Below are 20,868 nucleotides of genomic sequence, written 5' to 3' on the forward strand. Positions count from 1 at the left end.
TATATTAACTGGTTAAATTATACAGTAAAGTGTACTTTTTTGGTAATATTACAGTTTTCTGAAAATTAGGAACCTATGTGTGGAATACATTAAGGTAATTCTCTAGTCACTCTATATCCTTGTCAACACTTGATATGTCAGTCTTCTTAATTTTAGCCACTTTAATAAATATGCAGTGGTATCTTATAGTCTTTTAATTTCATCTCCTAATGACCAGTAATCTTGAATACCTTTTCATGTGGTTATTTGGCACTCACCGATTTGGTGAAGTGTCTATCCAAATCTTGCTCCCCTTTGTTATTGGACTATTTTTTAAAACTTTTATTGAATTTTGAGAATTCTTTATATATTCTGACTACAGTTCTTTATTGGATATATGGTTTTTGAATATTTTCACCCAATCTGTGCTCTTAACAGATTGTTTTGAAGAGGCAGAAGTTTTTAATTTTCATGATATCTAGTTTATCAATTTGTTCTGTTATGGACATGCTTTTGGTGTTATATCTAAAAAAGTATTTGCTTAACCTAATAATTCCTTATAATTCTCTCTAGAAGCTTAATAGTTTTAGGTTTTACATTTATGTCTGTGATTTGAGTCTTCTCTCCATAGCTCATTAGCTGTATGACTTGGTTCAAAGTAGTTAACCTCTCTGAGTCCATTTTTTTCCTTTCATCAAATGGGGAAAATGATACTGTCCTTTTCACAGAGTTATTGTAAAGATTAAATAAAATGATGCATGTAAATTGGTTAGCTAGTGTCTGGCTCACATAGTAAGTGCTCAGTAAATGTTAGCTATTGTTTAACTATTGAAAAAAACCAAGAGAGGCAAGGTTGTCAGACTTATGGATCACAGGACATAGGGTGAACTAGCTGGTAATTAGATGACATGTTGATATTCAGAAAGACCTTCACCTCCTGAATGAAATGGAATGCCAGATTTCAGGAACATAGAAATCTCACAATCTTATGTTTTGAATTTTAGATAGAAAGACTCAGTGGTACTAGTGTAGGAAACGAGAGGTCTGCTTAATAGCCATTTCTGTTGAATTTTTTTATCGACAAGGTTAACCCAAGATTTCAGTGGTATACATGTAATTATAGTGTTATCATGGTCTTCATTGGTCAACCCCCTGGCTGTAATTCTTGTTTTTTTTTATTCTGTAGTCCACCTTGAAGGCAGGTTAGCCAATGAACTTGCCGGGTAGGAAATATTTAATAGCCACCTTCAGGTCTTTGAAGGACTGTGATCTGGAAAAGTTGGCTCTGTGTGGACCAGCAGGTGGCTCTTCTTTAGCTCTGGAGTTGAGGATTAAGGGTCAAGTCCTACTTCTGATAGTGAGGCATGACTTCATTGGAGCCATTTAACCTCTCTGAGCTTCAATTTTCTCAACTGAATAAAACAGAGAGTAAAATCACTCTATATGCAGGTTATGAGGTGTAAATCAGTTAATGTGTGTGAAAGAGCCATTCAACTTTATTGTTGTCATTGTCTGGAATTGTTCTAGGAAGGTGCTGGCTCAGCTCTCTCTTTGGAAGGAATCTAATAATGAGGTGTTCAGCAGTGGAACAAGATTCTCCATCCCACACAAAGGCAGATACTAGGACTTTGTAGAAATTTTGCATGGAGTAGAAATTTGTCAAACTCTTTGAGAGAAGGTACAGTGTTGCCTTGTTACTGCTTTCTTTACGTCTCCAAGCACACGGGGCTATGCTTGGTAAATATTTGTTAAATGAGTGAATTGGAAGACCCCCCTCTAGCCTTCATACTCTATTCTTTGCTTAGCATCACTGCTTTCTTGTTGTTAATATGTTTGCATTGTGTTCCCAGATATATTTATTTGCCTTTTATGTTTTATTTTAAAACTAGAGGGCTGATGCACGAAATTCGTGCAAGAGTAGGCCTTCCTTTCCCCGGCTGCCGGCACCAGCTTCCCTCTGGCACCTGGGACCCAGGCTTCCCTCGCAGCCCCAGCTTTGTCGGGAAGGACATCTGGTCTAATTAGCATATTACACTTTATTATTATAGATGAACATTTTGACACCAAACTTTCTATTCAGGTGCACTTACTGAAGACTAGGGCACATGATTTTCAACATGAGGCATTCTGAGAATAGTTGGGCCATTTTATATTCCTTATTTCTGCTACTTCTGTAAGTATTTTTATTTCTGTAGTCCTTTTACAAGAAGATGCCTTTTACATGGACTATCTCTATGAGATTACATTCCCAGGACCGCTTAGCAATGGTTGCCTGTAAGGAGGGAATTTTGGGATTGGAGACCCACGTTTGGATTTTTCAACCCTATGCTCAACGAATTTCTTAGCTGTATGCGTTATTGATTTTAAAAAGTGGGTGAGATGACTCTATGATTTGATACTAGCTTAAGTGGAAAAGAAAATTTGTATTGGGAAATATTGCCAAGCACATGTAGTTAAACAGCAAAAGAGAGGCTCCATTTATCGTGTCTACTGAATTTAAGACATAATGTTGGATGCTTCACTTACGTTTTCATTTAATTTTCTTAATAACCACATGACATTTAAGCCTCACTTCTTTTATTTTTGCTGCCATAAATTCATGCTGGCACTTTGGTCATGAACCAGAAATCAAAGTCAGGTTCTGTTCCTTAAGCCTCCTCCTGAGCCTTCAAGCTTCATACTGTAGGTAGACCTTGGGCAAAGCCGAGTCCTAGAAATTACGTTGGCTGGGAAATGCTGTTGTGAATTTTGCTTGCTGCCTTGCATTCACTATTTCTTTATAGTGAGTAGGAAGAAGTAGGCAAGAATGGTATAGAAAAAGAATTTCAGTCAAATAAAAGGCAGGCTTGACTTTAAATAGTCAGGGACTTTATAACAGGTAACCAAAGACATCTGTGGATATGTTTTGAAATTATAGGTGCCCATAACCTAGGGTTCATAGTGCTTTTGATAACTGGCAGAGATTAGATTGTATCCAGAGATTAACTTCTGTGGTTTTATGACTTCACCTCTTCATAGAATTTACTTCAAGCAGCACTTTGAGTTATAACTTTACCATGGTAGTTTCGAGAATATTAACTATGCTCTCAAAGGAAATATCTGTGTATATGATGAAAGATAGTCTCCATTCCTCTGAGAACTGTTTAAGGCAGTGAGTCAGTCTTTCTTTTTCACTTTCTCTTGTTCTCTCTTAAAATAAGTTAATGTTGAGGAGAATTCCTTTAGCTAGAGAAGCAGTTATTCATTATTCCATGACTTTTGCATGAAGTATATTTTAGTTTTCCTGGGTAGCAGTTCAGACGCTATAGCACGTGTCTTCCATGCTAACTTTAAGTCACACATGAGGTCATTCCAAACTCCACCGTTTATTAATGTGTGACCTGGGGCAAATGATTTAGTCTCTTTGAACATCAGTTTTCTTATCTTGAAATTATGTCTAATGATACCTAATTCATATTGTTGTAACAAAGGCTAGGATGAGTAGTGTGTTCAAAGTGCCTGGCACGTAGTCACTGCTCAGTGGAGATTTAATCTTTGTCTCTCTCCTCAGTTCATGCCCAGTGTTTTTCTTTGAGCACTTAAACTCTAAGTCACCCTCTGTGGAGAGGCGTGAGGGCATTTGTTTAGCCTCTACCCCAGTCTGGTGAACATCTGGCACACACTTACTCATCCTCCAAGAAACGATGCAGATTTACCTTCCTGCTAAATCTTTCCTGCCGTCTGTGGGCAGTGTTAGCCACTCATTCCGCATCAAAACATTTTTATCCTCTGCCTGACATGTATTAAGTGCTCAATAAGGATTTGCTAGGTACATGGGTTTCTGGGCATCAGTTTGTTTACAAAGTTTCTCATTGAACATCACAGTCTTGTGAGTTCAGCTCAGTGCTTTGGGCTCAAGTTAGTAAAAATAACTGAAAGTTAAGGAGGTGATGTTCACTTGATACTTTTTGGTTCTAAGGGCAAAATGCTTTTTAGCATTAAGATTAATTACATTTGCAAAGTACTTATCCATTCTGGAATAATTTTAATGACAGATAATATTTTGTTAATGCTGACTGCGGGCCAGGCCCTAGGCTGATCATTTTACCTACATTTTCTCATTTAGTCCTCATATCATTTTGTGAGTTAGATATTATTATTTTACCCTTTATATAGGAGAGGAAACTGAGATTCTGGTAAAGTGACTTGCTAAAGACTACAGAGCTAACAGTAGAGCCTAGATTTGAAAGTAATCTGACTCGAGAGCTGACTTTTTGAGTTACTGTATTATACAACTTTACTCTCTGTATTATAAGCAGATTGTATAGGTGGGTAAAAATTATTATAAACGTCAATATTTCTTGAAGATTTCTCCCATATTCACTGTTTATAAAAGGATCGCTTGCTTATTTGTTTGTGCCATACACTGTATACTCTTCACTATTATTTCTGGTGGGAAGCAGTTATAAAATGTGGATTTGGTTTTAATTTTACCACACTAATATCTGTGTGGAGGGATAATTATGACTAAAGTACAGTGTAGTGAAAAGTAACCAAGTTTCTATTAAATATTGCTCAAGCAGTGAGTAAGTCATTAAACTCAACGCCTGATGACTGTATACCGATTGCTTAATACTAGGCTCCAGGAAAACACTCACAGCTACTCTTGGAGGAGATCCGTGCTGCGAGAGATAGTTGGGGCCCCCTTTTCAGAGGAAGAGTGTACTGTGGAGGGAGGGAACGGTGGTATGATTTATGCTGCCGTTTATTTCTGTTTATCCAAAGAAAAGAAATGTCTTGCTTAAATATAGAAGAATCAATTTTTAATTTGAAGAGAGTAGGAAGTATTTATTCTGTGTTTCAGAAAATAAGATCTCCCTACTATATACATGTCCCATCTACTCTAGGAAATTTATAACACAGTGAGGTGATTCCCTGCCTCCTTGCCTTCCTTTCTCCTTCCCAGAATGATATGCACTTTATGGCATTGAGTATTTATCAGATCCTTCTGAATGTGTGATTCATGCTGAATTGGAGTCAGCAGCCCCATAGAACCCTAAATGGATGTTTTGTCTTCATCTGGTATTTCACTAATAAAATGCACAGAGTTGAATTTAATCTACTATATGTAATTGGCATTGTTCCTATTCAGATACACTTATATGTGACTTTGTAGAAAAAACAACAACAACACAAAACACTTGATTCTGCAATTTTTATTTGGGACAAAATTTCAGGAAACATATTGGCCATGGGCAAAACTGTGCAGTTGAATCTGGGACAAAAAGTTTGAAAAGATACATAGGTGAAATTTGTCTTCAGGGTGTGCCTCTCTAACACACACACGTCCCAGTTGTAAGGTAAAGAAGTTTTATGGTTTTATGAAGAATGAAGCATTTGGTTCTATTCTGGATGAGAGGGAGCTTGCTTGGCTCTGGGACCTATTTCAGCTGCGCTTCCCCAACCTCGTGGCTGGGCCTCGGGGTTTGTTTCTCTGTAGTGCATGCCTTGGGCTGCAGCTGTCTGACAGCTATGGCTAGGAGGGGCCTTATTTGAAATAGTTGATCATGAAGCCACAGCTCTGAGCTGCATCACTTACCTTCTATTCTTGCTGAGCTGGTTGCTGGTCTAGAACTCAAGCTTGATCGTTCTGGTGACCATGCCCATCTGAACTTGGGGAAGCCAAGATCATGAATGTTCTGCTCCCCCATTTCTAACTTGTGACCTAGAGAAGGCCATTATATTGATCAAATAAGATGTGAATAGATCTGGCAATCTTGAAGCTCATCCTGGATCAACTCATGTGTCCATGCTCTGCTACATAAGAATTCATGTGCCTTACTACCTACATCTTCTAGTCCAGGGCCTGGAATTTGCCTCACCTGAGTCTATGTCTATAAAAATAGCTAGTTTGTCTCCCTTCCTTTCCTTTCACAGACCTATCCCTTCTCCCTCATTTTGCCCCAGTCGTCCATATCCAAGACAACCAGCATTGGTTGTTACCACGTTGCTTTCACACTTGTTCCTGCCTCAGCTATCATCTTACTCTCACAGAGTTCTCATGAGTGTTGTTTTCAGTTGAATTTGATTGCAACACTAAATCACCCATTTCTGCTTAATGTCTCCTGATCATGTAATTTGAATGCCTATTCAACACTTCAAAAAGAGAGAGTTAGTAATAGTTATAATATTGCTGTTAGTGCATTTTGACATTGAGTAACAGATGATGTGTCTAATGAATAGCGTGGCTGTTCAGATTGCATAATTATAGGTTGGTTTGACTTTAGGAAAATTATGTGCAGGCCAACTTCATCCATTCAGATACTTTTTATATTACATAAATGTCAGAGTACTTCGGTCTAAAAAGAAGCCTTCCTTTAGTGATTATCCTTATTTTTCTAGAGTTTGCCATTTAACAGGAAAAAAAGAAAAGAAAAGAAACAAAACATCTTTTAAGAATGGGTTTAATGCTGTGGCCCTTCCTGGTTGAAATAACATTTTTAAAGTTCTTCGGGTACTTTTAGCAGCTCATAGTGTTTGGGGTGGTGTTGACCAGGATCACTGGGTACAGCCACGAAGATCTGTGGGACGGCAGCCCTGGTATTAGTATTAACAGAAATAGTTATACATTTATAATGTAAATTAAGGTTTATCTGTGCCCTCTGGACTTGATTTGATGGGGCAGGGGCAGGTGGACATATTTCAGCTACTTATCGTACTAACTTCTTAATTAGTATACCAGATGTGTTACGTAGGTCTCACAGTCACAGAGCTCCCCCCAAGCCTTGCCCACGTATTTAGTGGCTTGTAAGTGCATGTTCAAGTATATCACTTAGGTTCAGATGGTTAGTTAGCACAAGCAAGGGTTGGCTGGACTAAATGCATACTCATAGAATGGCACATTCAAGAACTAGGAAAATCCCTAGCTCTCCAGACCCTGCTCCGCTGGGGAAGGCAGAAAAATAGAAATGGTTTTGACATTTGGCTCCCCTCAGTGTTTCCAGCACTTTCCCTGTGCTCTTGAACATTTCCCTCCTGCTGCTCCTCATTTGCTGCCCAGTAATCAGTCCATGGCTGCCACCTCTATCTTTGTTGCTGCCATGCTCTTGGCCTAGTACTGTTTGGCTTCTCAGCTAGAGTTGGCTTAGTTAGTCTCCTCGCATTCAATGGTGACTTTTTTGCTTATATAGCACCTCTAGTTAGCCTTGCCGGTGTGGAAGGTCACTCTCTTCACCGGATTTAAAATTTAGTACAGTTGAATATACACCCCTGTGATCATTGCAGCGTTATTTTTTTTTTTTAATTAAATCTTTATTGTTCAGATTATTACATTTGTTCCTCTTTTTTTTTCCCCCCGTAACTCCCCTCCTCCCAGTTCCCGCCCCACCCTCCACCCTCACTCCCCACCCACTGTCCTCATCCATAGGTGCACGATTTTTGTCCAGTCTCTTCCTGCATCTCCCACACCCCTTTCCCCCCCAGGAATAGTCAGTCCATTCCCTTTCTATGTCCCTGATTCTATTATAATCAACAGTTCATTCTGTTCATCAGATTATTTATTCACTTGATTCTTAGATTCACTTGTTGATAGATGCATATTTGTTGTTCATAATTTGTATCTTTACCTTTTTCTTCCTCTTCCTCTTCTTAAAGGATAACTTTCAGCATTTCATATAATCCTGGTTTGGTGGTGATGAACTCCTTTAGCTTTTCCTTATCTGTGAAGCTCTTTATCTGACCTTCAATTCTGAATGATAGCTTTGCTGGATAAAGTAATCTTGGTTGTAGGTTCTTGGTATTCATCACTTTGAATATTTCTTGCCACTCCCTTCTGGCCTGCAAAGTTTCTGTTGAGAAATCAGCTGACAGTCGTATGGGTATTCCCTTGTAGGTAACTGAGTTTCTTTCTCTTGCTGTTTTTAAGATTCTCTCTTTATCTTTTGCTCTTGGCATTTTAATTATGATGTGTCTTGGTGTGGTCCTCTTTGGGTTCCTTTTGTTTGGGGTTCTCCGCGCTTCTTGGACCTGTAAGTCCATTTCTTTCACCAGGTGGGGGAAGTTTTCTGTCATTATTTCTTCAAATAGGTTTTCAATATCTTGCTCTCTCTCATCTTCTGGCACCCCTATAATTCTGATGTTGGTACGCTTGAAGCTGTCCCAGAGGCTCCTTACACTATCCTCGCATTTTTGGATTCTTTTTTCATTTTGCTTTTCCGGTTGGGTGTTCTTTGCTTCCTCGCATTTCAAATCATTGACTTGATTCTTGCGCTCCTCTGGTCTGCTGTCGGGAGTCTGTATAATATTCGTTATTTCAGTCCGTGTATGCTTAATTTCTAGTTGGTTCCCCAATATAAGATCGAGGGTCTTATTAGTTTTCTTGTAGATCTCATTAAGTTTATCGGCGGCTTCTAAACAGTTCTTGAGAGACCTTAAAAGTGTGGTTCTGAACTCTATATCTTCCATTGACAATTTTGTCCTGTTTCTTTGTCTCCGCATTTTGTTATGCTTCCTTGGTGCACCCCCTAGTGGTCTTTGTTCGCAGTCTTATAGTTAAATCTTGATTGTTGTAGCTAATTCCAGGGAGGGTTTGACCTCCAGGCCAAGTGGCTATGAGAATCAGCTGTGTCAGCAGTGAGAGAACTTCTGTCCTCTAGGGAGGTGCTAATCTGGCGTTTGCCTGAGGCTATCCGGCAAATGCCTGTGTGCAGGGCTTGGGCGGGGCGGGTCGCACAGGATCAACAGGGTGGGCCGGAGAGAGCAGTTATGGCGGCTCTCAGTCCTGTCCCCAGGGGCTCTGCCTCTCTGAGTCCCAGCACCCGCTGCAAAGCTCAGAGAGAAAGCTGCACTCGCTCTGACCGAAGCCAGACAGTCCCGCTTCTCCCGTTTGAGTCTGGGTCCCTAAAGACTTGCCCGGATCTGGAGCTCAGAGTCTGCGACTCCCTCCCGATTGAAAACGCCAACCGCGCCCTCCGCCGCCAGCCCGCTCCGCGCACTCCGCACCTCAGAATTTGACTTCAGCACTGCGCCTCCTCTGAGTGTCCGTATGCGTTTCTCTTTCCTCCTAGGTGTAGGACTTCCACTCAGCCAGCGGTCCTGTGGTTCTGGGTGATGTCCCTTCCGTTTTTTGGTTTCACTTTTGAAGTAGTTGTTCAAAGCAGCAAACTCCGGCGTTAACCTATGCCGCCATCTTGGTTCTCCCATTGCAGCGTTATTGACAATAGCCAAAATTTGGAAGCAATCCAAGTGCCCATCAGCAGATAAGTGGATAAAAAAGCTGTGTTATATTTAAACAATGAAATACTACTCAGTCATAAAAAAAGAAGGAAATCTTACCTTTTGCAACAGCATAGATGGACCTAGAGAGTATGATGCTAAGCGGACTAAGCCAGTCAGAGAAAGACAAGTACCATATGATTTCACTTATATGTGAAATCTATTAAACAAAATAAACTAACAAGCGAAATAGAAACAGACTCATGTATACAGAAAACTGACCGACAGCTGTCAGAGGGGAGGAGGGTTGCGGGGCTGGGTGAAAAAGGTGAAGGGAGTAAGTAAAAAACAACAACTCATAAATGCAGACAATGTATGGTGATTACCAGAGGGCAAGAGGGATGGGGTGAAGGAGAAGAGAGCAAAGGTAGGGATAAATGACTTGGGGTGGTGAACACAAAATACAATATACAGATGATGCATTGTAGAATTATACACATGAAACCTATATAATTTTATTAACCAATATCACGCAAATAAATTGAATTAAAAAAACAAACAGTACAGTTGACTCTTAACCAACGTGGATGTTAGGGTTGTTGACCTCCACACAGTTTAAAATCCATGTATTTACTGGCCCTAGCTGGTTTTTCTCAGTGGATAGAGCGTTGGCCTGTGGACCAAGGGGTCCCGGGTTCTATTCTGGTCAAGGCACGTACCTTGGTTGCAGTCTCCTCCCCGGCCTGTGCCCTGATCAGGGCTTGTGCAGGAGGCAACCAATCGATGTGTTTCTCTCACATTGATGTTTCTCTCTGTCTTTCTCTCTCTCTTCCATTCTCCCAAAAAATCAATGGGAAAAACATACACCCATGTATTACTTTTGACTCCTCAGAATTTAACTACTGTTAGCCTACCATTGATCAGAAGCCTTACTAATAACATAAACAGTCGATTAACACATATTTTGTATGTTATATGTGTTACACACTGTAAGATAATAAAGTAAGCTAGAGAAAATGTCACTGAGAAAACCATAAGGAAGAGAAAATACATTTGCAGTAATTTAAAAAAAATCTGTATGCAAGTGGACATGTGCATTTCAAACCCATGTAGTTCAAGGGTCAACTGTAATCAGTTTCCTCTCCTTAAGGAATTTGGAAAAGCTTTTTCAGGACCAGGTCTAATACCATTTGAATGGCAGTACCTAGTGTCCTACTTGGAAGGGATCACCAGGGAGCTAAAATGAAGCTAGGGCCCTGACTTCTCCCCCTGAGGGTTTGTTCGGTAGATATTCTTGGAGGAGCTGGGTGATTGTCCTTGTGTTTAAGCACCTTTAGTGCTGGTGGCAGGTGTACATCTTTGCAGAAAGGAAGCCTGAGTTGGAGGTGGCCTCTGCCTGGGGCAAGTCACTTCACCGGCTCAGTGTTTCAGTTTCTCATGTATGAAGTAGAGATAAAACTCTGTCTCTTCATGTTGCTCTGAGGCTTACGGTAAATATGGTGCGCTCATACAGTCTTGGCACATAATAAAGTGTTTACTAATTGTTAGCTACAGCTACTGTTATTATATACTTTTTTTCATCATTGTCATTACTTTCCATGCTTTATCATCTGCACCAATTTTCTCTAATGCCAGGCTTGCAGAGTGTGGTACAGAAGTACTTCCCTCTCTGGAACTGTCCTGTGCATTTTAACATCATTTGTGTGGTTCTCTTCCTTCCTGCTTTCTCCCCTTATTGGTGCTAGCCTCTTTCTTATAGAAAAATCACAATGAAAATATAATAGGCAAATGAATCTATATCATGTTTTCTTCATATTTTAATTGAATTGAATATTTGAGGCAGGACAATTTATAGTTGGCAAAGGTTTAATTTCCAAATTTATTAAATTAAATGACCATATAACAATATTGAAGAGAGAGGTGCTATAATTCTTTGTTGGAGCCCCAAAACACTAAGGCTTCATTCTTGCCCATAAGTGGATTATAATTTGTTTGGAGAAATGTGATGAATGCATATAAAAAGGCAAGATTATTTATGGTTAAAAGTGCCAAAATATCAAGTATAGTTACGGTAAATTAAGCGCTATCCTTCTAGGCTGACACAGTTTAAAAGCAAGCAGCGCCTGTTCCCAGTCCTGGAAGGATGTGCAGTGTAGAATTTGGTTGGTGTGGATTTTTAGGAAGGGCTTTCCCTGTAAATTTTTAGGGAGGGTTTTGTTTTTTGTTTTGGTGTCAGGAGTGGGATAAGTGGGAGGTTTTTGATAGTGGGATTATATACTGTGGAATAAAGGAGCAGGAACCTCTGGCTGGTCAGTCCCTCCACACTCCCCTACTCCCAACCACTTTTTTAGTCAACAACCAACTCCCTTTTTATTTGTTCATCCCTTTTTTCCCTTCTGAATTCTTGAATTCTTTGTGATTTATTTGGCCTGTTGGCTTTTTTTATGCAACAATATGCTTTTCTTTTTCTATAGTTCTTTAGTAGAAAAAGACACAGATTTTCTGTCTTCCCTAGCCTAGTGTTTCTGAAACATGAACCCAAATAACATTTAAAAAAAGAGGTTATAGCCTGGCCGGCATGGCTCAGTGGTTGAGCATTGACCTATGAACCAGGAGATCACAGTTCGATTCCCAGTCACAGCACATGGGCACATGGCCTGGGTTGTGGGCTTGATCCCCAGTCTGGGGCATATGGGAGGCAGCCGATGAATGATTCTCTCCCATCATTGGTATTTCTCTCTCTCCCTCCCTCCCTCTCTCCCTTCTCCTCCTCCTCTCTCTCCCTCCCTCCCTCCCTTCCTCCCAGAATTCAATAAAAATATATATTAAGAAAAAGGGATTATGATTGCAATAATAAAATAAATAAGGATTAACAGAAGAATAAAAAGAATCACAAAAATAATTTTAAATATTTAAATAGTGGAGGTAGGTTTGCAACTTGATATGGACATTCTCATGGCCTGTCTCCCAGATACTGTTATGGAATCTCTGCTAGTTCTTGTCTTCAGTCTCTGGTCTCTGCAATAAACCAAGACACTGGGTTTAGCCTGAAGTTATCTGACGACATCACTTCCAGGTGTGGTGTGATTCTCAGTTATTTTTAGGACTAGCTTCCTGATCTCTTCTGGTGTTTTCCCTTTGTTGCCTCAGGCTGCTCCATTCATCAGGTAGGTTCTTCAGCTTGTCCCCACATTCCTGGGCCCTGGAACTTTAGCTGAGGCTGCCTGTAGCCCCAGTTGGCCTCCCTTAGGCTTCATGCTATGAAAGACCCAGCCATTGCTCTCTTTCTCCTTTACAGGGAGGGTCTCTTGGCCTTGTATTTGAAATTGCTATCTGATTCAACTCCTGCTATTATCCATGGGACCTTGATAATGAGAACCATCATCCTATTATTTTACTTTGCAAAACTTTTCATAGCATTTTCATGTCAAAGGCACATTACTAAGTGCTTTCAAAAGGTTGACTACATTTTATCAAATGATATTATAAACCAAGAGGTATTCTCCCAGAAGCAGATTAACTCTGGATATATTTTATGGGATGTGTTTATAATTAACTATTGTAAAATTAAAGACTAATGGTAAAGACTAGGAAAATCATCTTTAAAAGCCAAGTGTAAGTGGCTTTTATTATTTCACTAGAGGCCCGGTGCACAAAAATTTGTGCACTGGGGGAGGGGAGGGTCCCTCAGCCCGGCCTGTGCCCTCTCGAAGTCTGGGACCCCTCGGGAGATAACAACCTGCTGGCTTAGGCCTGCTCCCAGGTGGCAGAGGGCAGGCCCAATCCCTAGGTGCAGCCCCTGGTTGGGCTCAGAGCAGAGCCGATTGGGGAGTTGGGGCGCCGCCCCCTGTCATGCACAGAGCAGGGTGGATTGGGAGGTTGCGATGCCACCCTCAGTCACGCTCAGAGTAGGGCCGATTGGGGGGTTGGGGCACCGCCCTCGTCACACTCAAAGCAGGGTCGATGGGGAGGTTGCGGCGCCACCCCCTGTCACGCACAGAGCAGGGCCAATCAGGGGGGTTGGGGCTCCATACCCTGTCATGCACAGAGCAGGGTCGATCAGGGGGTTGGGGAGCTCCCACCTGTCATGCACAGAGCAGGGTCGATCAGGGGGTTGGGGAGCTCCCACCTGTCACGCACAGAGCAGGGCCCATCAGGGGGTTGGGGAGCCTCCCCCCTGTCACTCACAGAGTAGGGCCGATAGGGGAGTTGGGGCACCGCCACTGTCACACTCAGGGCAGGGCCAATGGGGAGGTTATGGCTCTACCCCGTCACACACAGAGCAGGGCCCGTGGGGTGGGGTTGGGGCGCCGCACCCTGTCACACACAGAGCTGCAGGGCGCTCAGGGGGTTTGGGCGCTGCCCCCGTCACGCTGATCCCGGTGCCGGGAGGCATATTACCCTTTTACTATATAGAATAGAGGCCTGGTGCATGGGTGGGGGCTGGCTGGTTTGCCCTGAAGGGTGTCCTGGATCAGGGTGGGGGTCCCCACTGGGGTGCCTGGCCAGCCTGGGTGAGGGGATGATGGCTGTTTGCAGCTGGTCACACACCCTTCAGGGTGGGGGTCCCCACTGGGGTGCCTGGCCAGTCTGGGTGAGGGGCTGAGGGCTGTTTTCAGGCTGGGGGTGACTGAAGCTCCCAACTGCTCCTTTTTTTCTTTTTTTTTTCTTTTTTTATTCTGGGCCAGCTTTAGCTCTGAGGCTCCAGCTCTTAGGCCTCTGCTCCTGAAAGCAGGTATCTGGTTTGTTTCGGTTCTATAATCGAGACACTGTATCAACTCCAGCTCTGAGATCCCAGCCGGCTGACAGCTGGTTCTTGGGGTTTTGTTTAGCTTCTATATTTGTTACAATGTTTCTTAAACTGCAAGCTCAGAGGCCGGCAAGGCAGGCGGGGAACGTTGGAGTCCTCCGTCACTGAAGCAAGCAAGCCTCATGTTCAGTTTAAGCTGCCTGGCTGCCGGCCGCCATCTTGGCTGGCAGTTATTTTGCATATCACCCTGATTAGCCAATGGGAAGGGTAGCGGTCGTACGCCAATTACCATGTTTCTCTTTTATTAGATAGGATGCTTTGGGACGATATGTCATATTGTTCTTCAGTGTAGACAAGAAATACCAACATTTGAATGAAGGGCCTTTGAGTGACTGCATTTCCATATGTTTATTATCCTGTGTTCTTTCTCTTTTCCTTTGTGTTTAGAGCTTAAGAAAACTGTTTTAAAACACTTTTCCAGTCTGCTGGTCACTGTTTATTCTCATGTTCCCCGAGGGTATTTTAAAATTTTAAGCATAGTAAGCGTAGTTGCTTCATATTCTGATAGATAATCCCAACATCTGAAACATTTGTGGATCTGTTTCTGCTGATTCTTACTCTTGGTGGCTTGTGTGTTTTAGGGTAAGGTTCCCTCCTCCCCCTGTAATCTGTTCATTATCCTTAATGATTATTTATTGGGATTATTTGAGGCCCAGGATGAGTGACTTCTCTAGAGGGGAGTACATGTGGGTACCCTCACTCTGGGACCACCCCAAGATCAGAAGTTCTTAGGTTCCCAGGACCACTCAGGTGAGGGGGACCCGGGCTGCAGTTCAGGAGGGCTGGCTCTGGCCACAGTGTTTCAGAAGCAGGTGGTTTTCTCTCCCTCTTCCCTCTGTTCTGCTCAATGGACAAGGCCAGCCCCGTGGCAGCCGGGAACAGGGTGGGATTACTTCCGGCTCATCTTTATTCTGAGGAAGGGAACCCAGCTGGCTTGGTTTGGTGCTTCGCTTGTCTTTTTCATTTCCCCCCAGATTTTGCACTGATGGTTTCTTACTATCTCGTGGCTCTTTTGTTTTTAAGATTTCTTTTTCCTAATCGTTTTAGTTGTCTTCAAAAGGAGGATTGGCCTGCATAACCCAAGCTACTGTTATTAGACGTGGAAATCTTCCTTATTTGGTCTTTAACAGTCCTGTGAAGTCAATGTGTAGGTAGATGACTGGGGTGCTTTAGGGGATGAGGGAGCTGAGGCTGGGAAAAGTGTAGTGATTGGTTTAAGATCATACAAGTAAGTGGCAGAGCCTGGAACCCCTGAGTCTGAGTCCACCTTTTTGCCTTTGAGCCTTTTTCAACTGGGTATGTTCTTAGAATTTTGAATGAAGCACCAATATGTTGAGGAAGTTTTAAAAAACATGTAATACCTTTACAAAATCATTTAGAGCATTGATTGATATACATTACATTGGTGCAACTTTTCTCAGATATGGCATTTTAAATGGAAAATAATAATTGCATTTTCTTTTTTTCAGCTGAAGTGAGTAGTGAATACAGTATGGATAAGGCGATGGTTGAATTTGCTATGATGGATCGGGAACTAAATCATTATGTAAAGGCTGTTCAGTCGACGATAAATCATGTAAGTTTATACCACTCACCTCGTTATATTTGGTTACAACTCTGACCTTGAAATAAAAACACAGAATCAAAAAAATCTCTAACCTTTAATACTAGTATTTCCTTATTAGTTTTTTCTGTAGCAGCCATTAATGTCTTCCTGTAGCAGCCATTCATGTCTTCTTAATCAGGAAGTTCATAGAGTAGGAATCTTAAATATTTTTTCCAGTTCGGCCACCCACATTTAATTAGGACATTACATCTATTTTAGATTTTCCTGCATCTTTTGGTATTAGACTTTAGTCTAAGCCTCCTTAGGCCTAAAAATTCCCTAAAACTTGTTTTTATTTTTCTGTTTGCTTAAGCATACAATTTAGACGTGGTTTAGTTACTCATTCTCCAGCTTTAACTAATATGTAGCTATTGCAAAATTCATAGAATCAGATAATACGGAAGAGTTTCAGAACAGGTTTTAAAATAAAGAAGCTTGGCATTTTAGTTTTTCCAGAAGCCAGACTTATCTTTGTTGACTCCAGCTGTCACAGGAACAACAGATAGGCAGTTAAGGTGGGAACATAGCAACCTCCTTTTCAGCAGTACCGGGTTGAGTAAGAAGTGAGCAATCCGATTGCACTGATGTTTCTGGGAAGTCTTTTGTCTTCAGAGCAGTGGAAACTCCCTTTTGAACTTATTTCATATACCTGTGTAATAGGATGTCTTGTACTTCTGGTTTCTTTATTTGCCTTTTCTAACTTATATCTATGGGAAAATTCCAAAAATCAAATATTTTACAAGATTGGCTACTAGTCAGGGGAAGATAACATTTTAATTATGGTTTAATACCTAAACCGTGTGTAAATGAGCATTACATAGTTATATGAAGTTACAAAAATTAAAAGAAATAATTTTCTGGTTTAAATTTTTTCCCCTTTTCTGGATGTTGGTATTTGACTAGTATTTATGAAGTATATTATTTGTGATTAACTTAAGAGTATCTGCTTATATCTAAGTAATAAACTCCTTCAGCTGATGAAATTCTGATGTTTCTAAGCATGGTGACTGTTAGTACTGGTATTGTGACTATTTCTTGCATATGAAAATATGAAAATGACCTCCTGTTGGGGCATTTGAAACTGGGGGGCGAAGCACTCAGACCAGAGGCTTTTGATTCTAGCCCACCCCTAGAACTAGCCCATCTCTACCCTAAAGCGATTTTGATTTCATTGGTTTGGAGCAGGATTGGGGGACAGTATTTGTAAAAGCTCATTTAAAAAAAAAAAAATATGTTTTATTGATTTTCTACAGAGAGGAAGGGAGAAGGATAGAGAGTTAGAAACATCGATGAGAGAGAGAGACACCGATCAGCCGCCTCCTGCACACCCCACACTGGGGATGTGCCCGCAACCAAGGTACATGCCCTTGACCGGAATCAAACCCTGGACCCTTGAGTCCACAGGCTGACGCTCTATCCACTGAGCCAAACCGGTTCTGGCAAAAGCTCATTTTAATATCTGTCTCCAGGATTGAAAACCACTGACCTCAAAGAACAAGGCTGACTTTCTAGAATAAAGAGTGTTTGCTACCAGAGATCAGAGTTAGCGTATTGTATAGGTTAATCCTGCTTGGACCCTTATGTTCTGTGGAAGTTATTTGATAGGCTTTTCTGTCCTTCACTTGGAAGTTGTGCAAATTTAACAGCACAGTGTACATTAGAGATAAAAAAACAGAGTTGGGAAGTTAAAGAATTTAACGTAGATTTTTTTATTCCTATTGAACTCGAGGATTCACAGATACTTAAGGTATTTTTACATAAAGAATTGAACTCTTGCCCCTTCAGAAAACTGAGCCACTCATAAAAAACAAAAGTTAAAGACAAAGAAGCCCTCACCCTCACCTTGCCCTCACTCATTCAGTAGTTAACAGAATTTCTTTCATCCCATTGCCCCCCACCCTACTAAACAGAAAAGATTATGCTTTGAGTTTTATCCCACTTTTGGGTGCTAACCTCAGAATATGGAGCAACTGGATTTAGTGATTCTTGTGCTGTTAGGAAGGTCCCTGGTCTTTCATAAGAAGAGGAAACATATTTTTGTTATTTTCTGATGCAAAGTTATGCTCTCTATGTAAGCTTGACACAAGACCAAGAATAGTAGACCATAATTTTAGAAGGTTTCAAGACCTGAAACCACATGGGGACATGACTTGTATTTTGAGGGAAATGTTTTACCCCTTTTAATATACTATGTTCTTTATATACTTGAAGTTATGGACATGCTATCTTGTTGCTTGTTTTGGTGAGGGATAAAAAATGAACACTAGCTTGGGAGGGGCCAGAATGGTATAGCTCTTTAGAAATAGCAATGATCTCAGGATCAGAAACCCTTCCAACCCTATTTACTTCTTCCATTTTCTAAGTTATGACCCTGGTCAACAAACGAAACCTTTTGGAACTTTATGTTCTACATCTGTAAAGTCCTTGGCTTGCCTATTTCACAACATTATTGTGTGACTCAGATTAGAGTACTGTGTGTGTATCAAACCCTTTGACTTTCATAAAATTGGATGAAGATATGTTACTGCTGCAAATCCAGATTTCCAAATGTATTACTTAGAAAGATGGAACAAAGTCTTTCTTAAAAACAAGTACTTTGCTCACTTCATTTCAAGGCTTTGAAATAAAACTTACATTGGCTTTGACCTGTCCTAGTCCAGAATTCAGTAATCATAGGATTAGATATAAGCTAGTTAAGTTAACAGTATGAGGTGTTCATGATCCCTAAAACAGAAACTGTTTTAAGTCAGATTACTCAGAAAGAATACAAATAATAGGAACCTGTATGAGTCCCTGCTTAACTTCTGCTCTGTGCAGACTTTGAAGAGCTTTATTATGTCATTTGCCTAGATTCTAATTCATTCTGTGGTCTTTCTGTGTATGAATGTTCATATAGTCATGGTACACTAAAAAAAAATTGTAACCATCAAAGAGCTTTAGAGCTTATTATTTAAACTCATGTCTTTCTCCCACTCTCACCTTCACGGAATTCTGGAGGCTATCTACCTCTGAAGAGGTTTTAGAAGTTTACTGTGGAACCTTAGAGGTGTAGGTCAGTTTACCCACAATCCCTGGGGACCCCCTTTCAACAGAAGCTCTCGGATTGCCTCTCTTTGTCCTTTGAGAAAATAGAGCTGCTGTATATTCTCCAATGCCTGAATATTTTATTTGGAGTCAGTATTCATTTCAGAGCTCTGAAAATAAAAAAATAGGACTTTGTCCCAGATAGTTTGCAGAGGGAGTATTATACAGTGAACACTAAAGAAAGTTCCAGATAGTCTGTGTCATTTCTAAAAACTTAGAATAAACGGGTTACATACCTGTCACAATTCTTTAAAGCATTCATTTCGAACCACAGAGTGCTGTATGACTTCTTTGGCCACGTTCATCATGAGACCACCAGATGATGGAAAGGTTTTAAAAGCTGTAAAATGACTCACAGAAAACTGTGGTGCAGTTACTGCCTTTCGCACTGTCACTTGCCAGGGAAAAGCTTTTGTCAGTTTCATGTTGAGAACAGTGATGTGCTGAACACCAGACTTGATGACCTGATGGTCCTTTACTTCATTTCTAAGCTTTTATTATCTGGGTGTATGGAATGGGCACCATTGGTTGGCTTTTTGTTCTCAAACATTCACTGAATAAATGTTTACTTAATGCCTCTGTGTGCCAGGTCATTCTAGGTCCAAGACGTAGGAGGTCACTCAGCAAAGCCCACACAACCTGCATGATGTCAGAAGTGTGGATAGGGATACAGAGCAGTACAGACATTAATGACTGTTGTGGCATGTGCGACAAAGGGAAAACACGGTGTTCAAGGAAAATTAATAACTCAGGAGGACTTGGCCAGAGTGGTTCAGTTGTGCTGTCCTGTGCACCGGAAGGTTGCCAGCTTGATTCTCCGTCAGGGCACATAACCTTGATTGCAGTTTCCATCCCTGGTTGGAGCACATATGGGAGGCAACTGATTGATGTTTCTTTCTCTCTCTCTCTCTCTCTCTCTCTCTCTCTCTCTCTCTCTCTCTCTCTCTTCCCCTCCCTCTCACTCTAAAAAAAAAAAAAAAGAAAAGGAAAAAAAGAAGAAAAACATATCCTCAGGTGAGGATTAAAAAAAAAAAAAGGATGAGTGCCATGAAGCTAAATGATGAATGTCCTAACAGGCTCAGATTATTTTCATGTATCATTAGCAGTCAGTGATAAAACACACATCCTCTTTGCTTTCTGATGAGTGGTCTAGTCCTAGAGTTTAGCAAAGTAACTAAAGCTTGTGATTCACATTATACTTTGGCCTTTATTTTTTTATCATGATACTTAATTGTGTAATGTTACTTTAACAAACTGTAAATCTCAAAAGAATGGTCAGGTTTTACCTATATATAATTCTCTTAGTATATGCTGTTTCCACGTGTTTATGTATTGGAAAATCCAGAGCATTTGTATTTTCTTCACTTTCCTCTCCTACTCTCTTTGGTGCTACTTGTATCTTATAGATTATGTAAAATTTGAAAACATTGAAATTGGGTTGTTGTGGCACTTTTTTTTTTTTAATTAGTGTTTTATAACAATTCCCACCAAAAGCCTGGGGAGGGAGAGTATTTTTCTTCTTAATAGGAGCAATTAAGGGCTAAATTGGTCTACTTGTGTTGTTTCTTACAAATCTGTTCATGGATGTGCCCCGTGTGCTGTGGTTTTTATTTGATAAGCCAAATCGAACATTTAATCTGGTTGAGAGTTAGAAGAGTGGAAATATACCTCGTGTAAGCTGCTGAAACCAGCACAATCTTAGATATAATAAAAGAATGAGGTGGGTCAAAGGTATAGCTTACCTCAGCCTTATGCAACTCGTTTAGAATGTTTTTGACATGTCACTTCCCTGTGCCTCCTCACCCTTCTACCCTCCATCAACTTTTGTAAATCTTACTTTAGAGTTACCTTATCATTCACTACTTGAACATCAACTCTTACAGAGTATCTTGCAAGGTGGAAGTTACCATTTTAGTTAAACCAGATTTGGGAAGTATTTTTTCACTTAGAAAGCTAATAATTTATAGTATCTGAAGGATGTTCCAGGCCAGATGGTGTAGTTTACTGGATATGATTGTCTACTGACTGAATGTGAGGTGCACCCACATTGTGAATCATTGACAAAGGAGAAAGGAGAGGAAGGGGTTTATAAAATTTGGGGACTGGAGATTCCCGAGCATCAGAGAAATTACTGTGGTCATAGAATAGCAAGAAGGTGAGAGATGACAGTGGAATTAGGAAAACCTCTTGGAGCCAG

General features: G+C 40.8%; 1 protein-coding gene across 8 annotated transcripts in view; it reads left to right on the plus strand.

Moving 5' to 3' along the window:
• Window positions 1-20,868, plus strand: part of NSMCE2 (NSE2 (MMS21) homolog, SMC5-SMC6 complex SUMO ligase) — a 244,544-nt gene that overhangs the window by 37,104 nt on the left and 186,572 nt on the right. For all 8 annotated transcript variants that reach the window (XM_036338697.1, XM_036338694.1, XM_036338689.1 and 5 more), the window contains one exon: window positions 15,451-15,557. In XM_036338697.1, the coding sequence (XP_036194590.1) occupies window positions 15,451-15,557 (107 nt within the window). The remainder of the gene's footprint in view (window positions 1-15,450; window positions 15,558-20,868) is intronic.

Source organism: Myotis myotis, unplaced genomic scaffold, assembly GCF_014108235.1.
Source record: "Myotis myotis isolate mMyoMyo1 unplaced genomic scaffold, mMyoMyo1.p scaffold_m19_p_16, whole genome shotgun sequence".
In the NCBI taxonomy this organism is placed as follows: Eukaryota; Metazoa; Chordata; class Mammalia; order Chiroptera; family Vespertilionidae; genus Myotis; species Myotis myotis.